This window comes from Antrostomus carolinensis, unplaced genomic scaffold, assembly GCF_000700745.2.
Source record: "Antrostomus carolinensis isolate BGI_N321 unplaced genomic scaffold, ASM70074v2 scaffold2206, whole genome shotgun sequence".
Taxonomy (NCBI): Eukaryota; Metazoa; Chordata; class Aves; order Caprimulgiformes; family Caprimulgidae; genus Antrostomus; species Antrostomus carolinensis.
The window spans coordinates 1,296-5,935 of NW_010322276.1; the positions used below are offsets into that span (position 1 = coordinate 1,296).

General features: G+C 56.9%; 1 protein-coding gene across 1 annotated transcript; it reads left to right on the plus strand.

Annotated features, from left to right (window-relative positions):
* Window positions 1-275: 275 nt before the first annotated feature.
* LOC104526640 (spectrin beta chain, non-erythrocytic 4) lies at window positions 276-4,604 on the plus strand (the record flags this gene model as incomplete). The annotated part of the gene is made up of 11 exons (XM_010170164.1): window positions 276-449; window positions 539-630; window positions 738-818; window positions 927-1,042; window positions 1,330-1,442; window positions 2,264-2,451; window positions 2,537-2,654; window positions 2,749-2,907; window positions 3,065-3,367; window positions 3,457-3,607; window positions 3,734-4,604. Coding segments are annotated over 11 exons (2,366 nt in total), but the record flags the coding sequence as incomplete, so codon positions are not given.
* Window positions 4,605-4,640: the final 36 nt, after the last annotated feature.

Sequence of the window (4,640 nt, forward strand, 5' to 3'; positions counted from 1 at the left end):
CCCCCAGGTCCCCCCCCCCACCACCCAGGTCCCATCTACCCCAGGTTGGGCTGAGATGGGACCTCCATGTCATCACCACCACCACCACCAGGTCCCACCTACCACAGGGTCTGGATGAGTTGGGACCTCCCCATCACCACCACCCAGGTCCCATGAGACCTCCCCATCACCACCACCATCACCACCAGGTTTCATCCACCACCCGCTTGGGATAAGTTGGGTGGTAGAACCTTCTCCACCAGGTGAAGGTGACAGGTTCCTGGTGTCCCCAACAGCCCAAACCAACACGGGGCCGGATGAGGATCCACTCGTTGGAGAACGTGGACAAGGCCCTGCAGTTCCTCAAGGAACAACGGGTCCACCTGGAGAACGTCGGCTCCCACGACATCGTGGACGGCAACCACCGCCTGACCCTTGGCCTCATCTGGACCATCATCCTTCGCTTCCAGGTAGCGGGGACAGGGATGTCCCCACCAGGTGGGATGGTGTCTCCACCCCAGGACCTCGTCGTGTGTCAGTTCTTCTCGGTTTTCCCCAGATCCAGGTGATCAAAATCAAGACTGAAGACAATCGGGAGACGCGCTCGGCCAAGGACGCGCTTCTGCTCTGGTGTCAGATGAAGACAGCGGGGTGAGTGGTGACCTTCACCTTCTCCACCCCATCCTGGTGGTGGGATGGAGCCCACCATGGATGACCCCACCAATCACTGTGTGACTCCTCCAACCCATTGTCCACAGCTACCCCGAGGTGAACATCCAGAACTTCACCACCAGTTGGAGGGATGGGTTGGCCTTCAACGCCCTCATCCACAAGCACAGGTCCTTTGGGTGGGGCAGATGGAGGGGGATGGTGGGGAGGACAACGTGGGACACTTGGGTTCCTTCTGTGGGGTTGAGGAGGTCCAAGTGACCATGTTCTTCTTGCAGGCCGGATCTCATCGACTTCCACAAGTTGACCAAGTCCAACGCCACCTACAACCTTCAACAAGCCTTCAACACGGCCGAGCAGCACCTGGGGCTCAGCAAACTGCTGGACCCTGAGGGTAGGGAGGGGACAGTCTGGAGATGTCCATCCATCCATCCATCCATCCATCCATCCATCCATCCATCTGTCCATCCACGTGGGGTGGGATGTCCCCACCCACCAGTTAACTTCTCCTGGCTTCAGTTTCCACCTCAAAGGACTTTTTTTTTGGGGGTGGGTGGGTTCAAGGTTGAGGAGAACATCTCAAAGGTTGGGGATGGGCTTTGCTGGACCAAGGTTGGTGGTCAAAGGGGACTTTGTGGAGATGAGGGGGGTTGAGGGACCGATGGCTTCACCGTTTGCCAGATGTCAACATGGAGGACCCTGATGAGAAGTCCATCATCACCTACGTGGTGTCCTTCTACCACTACTTCTCCAAGATGAAGGCGTTGGCTGTGGAGGGGAAGCGCATCGGAAAGGTGGGTTGGGCAACCCTGGGCTACATGGGATGTCCCATCCTTGGCTCCATGAGGTTCTCCTTCCTTGGCTCCATGGGGTTCTCCATCCTTGGCTCCATGGGGTTTCCCATCCTTGGCTCCATGGGGTTCTCCATCCTTTGGTCCATGGGATTCTCCATCCTTGGCTCCATGGGATGTCCCATCCTTGGCTCCATGGGGTTCTCCATCCTTGGTTCCATGGGATGTCCCATCCTTGGCTCCATGGGATGTCCCATCCTTGGCTCTATGGGGTTCTCCATCCTTTGGTCCATGGGATTCTCCATCCTTGGCTCCATGGGATGTCCCATCCTTGGCTCCATGGGGTTCTCCATCCTTGGTTCCATGGGATGTCCCATCCTTGGTTCCATGGGATGTCCCATCCTTGGCTCTATGGGGTTCTCCATCCTTTGGTCCATGGGATTCTCCATCCTTGGCTCCATGGGGTTCTCCATCCTTGGCTCCATGGGATGTCCCATCCTTGGCTCCATGGAATTCTCCATCCCTTGCTTTATGGGATGTCCCATCGTTGGCTCCATGGGGTTCTCATCCTTGGTTCCATTGGGTTCTCCATCCTTGGCTCCATAAGATGTCCTACCCTTGGCTCCATGGGATGTCCCATCCTTGGCTCCATGGGGTTCTCCATCCCTGACTCCATGAAATGTCCCAACACTTCACTGGCCCATGTTGGTCCCTGAAGGTTCTGGTCCAAACAAGTTGCACCTCAAACCACTCCTGGTTTCTCAAGGAGGTTCTGTAGGACACGTCCCTGAGCTGTAACGAGCCACCCAACCTTCTCCCACCAGGTTCTGGATCAAGCCATGGAGATCGAGACCATCATCGAGCGGTACGAAGCGTTGGCCACCGAGCTCCTGGCCTGGATCCAACACACCATCACCATCATCACCAACCAGAAGTTCGCCAACTCCTTGACCGGGGTGCAACAGCAGCTCCAGGCCTTCACCGCCTTCTGCACCTTGGAGAAGCCCGTCAAGTGAGAACTTCTTGAGGTGGGATGGACAACCATGGGGTGGGGGAGGACCGTGGTTGTATCCTGACCTGGTGTTGTCACCTTGTAGGTTCCAGGAGAAGGGGAACCTGGAGGTTCTTCTCTTCACCATCCAGAGCAAACTCCGGGCCAACAACCGCAAACTCTACGTCCCCAACGAGGGCAAGAGCATCTCGGACATCAACAAGGTCCTGGTGGGACAGGGGTGACCTCTCCATGCTGGAGAACCCTCAGAAAGGCTGAGGACCACCTCTTTGAGCCCCACCATGTCCCACCCCACAGGCGTGGACCTGCCTGGAGAAGGCCGAACACGAGCGGGAGGTGTCGTTACGCAACGAGTTGATCCGGCAGGAGAAGTTGGAGCTTCTGGCCCAACGTTTTGACCATAAAGTCATCATGAGGGAGACGTGGCTGAATGAGAACCAACGGCTGGTCTCACAGGTGGGGTGGGATGAGGGGTAGGACCTGTAGGTCTTCTCCTTGCTTGGAGTTGAGGGTGAAGAACCCAACGCTTGGGTGGTGGGATCTCATTGAGCTCCTTTCGTTGAGTGGAGAAGGATCCACCACACTTGATGGCATCTCCCCCCAACAACCCCAGGACAACTTTGGCTACGACTTGCCAGCGGTGGAAGCCGCCATGAAGAAACACGAGGCCATCGAGGCCGATATCTCCTCCTACCAAGAACGGATCCAGGTGGTGGTGGAGTTGGCCTTGGAGATGGAATCTGAGGGCTACTACTACACCAAACGCATCAGCGCCCAGAAGGACAACATCCTCCGGCAGTGGGGGCTGCTGACCGAGCTCCTCCGCGCCCGCCGCGCCCGCCTGGAGCAGAACCTGGCCCTGCAGAAGATCTTCCAGGAGATGGTCTACATGATTGACTGGATGGAGGAGATGCAGGTAGAGCTGAGGACATGTCAGTTGCTGGGTATCTCCATGGAGGACACGGTGAGAAGATCTACACCACCCCTTGTGGTTTCTTTCCCCAGGTGTTGTTGGTCTCCAAAGATTTGGGGAAGCATCTTCTGGAGGTTGAGGACCTGCTGCAGAAACATGGACTTCTGGAGGCCGACATCTCCGCCCAGACCGAGCGCGTGCAGGCCCTCAACGCCGCCGCCCTCAAGTTCTCAGAGCTGGAGGGTAACGTGGGACACTGAGATGGGCACCACGAGGACCTTGGGGTGCTTGACCTTGAGATGGGGGTCAACCAAGGTCTTCATGGTGTTGTAGACCATCTCCACTAAGATCTGGTTCTTCTCGGTCCAGGTTATCAACCCTGTGACCCTCAAATCATCTGCAACCGGGTCAACCACGTCCAAACGTGTCTGGAGGAACTGGGAGAACTGGCGGCCAAGAGACGCAAAGAGTTGGAGGAATCTCGGCAGCTTTGGGCCTTCTTCCAGGAGATGGAGGAGGCCGAGGGGTGGATCCGTGAGAAGGAGAAGATCTTGGCCTCCAAGACGTGCGGTCGGGACTTGAGCAGCGTCTTGACGTTGACCAACAAACACAAGAGCATGTTGGGTGAACTGGGCAACCGACGGGCCTTGTTGCACCAAACCATGAAGAAAGGTGAGCAGATCTTGGCCAAGAAACGTTTCAACCCCGGTGGGATCCAAGAGAAGATGCGGGAGGTCCGGCTGCGTTGGAAGAAGCTGGAGGAGGTGACGGGGTTACACCAACAACGGTTGCAGGAGGCCCTCAACTTCTTCCAATTCAGCTCCGAGACGGATGACTTGGTGGCCTGGTTGCAGGACATCTACCGCATCGTCTCCAGCGATGACTTTGGCCATGATGATTACTCCACCCAAAGTCTTCTACGGAAGCATCGGGCGGTGGTGGAAGAGGTGGAGAAGCACCGGGCGACCGTCTTGGCTCTTCGGAAGCAATTGGCTCTTCTCTCACCAGAACATCGTCAAGGAGTTGATGTCCAGATCAGGGTGGTGGAGGTGGAGCAGCTCTACGGGGAGGTGGTGGAGGTGGCCGTGCTGAGGCAGCAGTGGCTGCAGGACGCCTTGGCCGTCTACCGTATGTTCAGCGAGGTCCACGCCTGCGAGGTCTGGGTGGATGAGAAGGAGCAGTGGTTGGAGAAGATGGAGGTGCCGGAAGAGTTGGATGAAGTTGAGGTGGTTCAACACAGGTGTGTGAGGACATCTGGGTTCCTTGTACATCATCT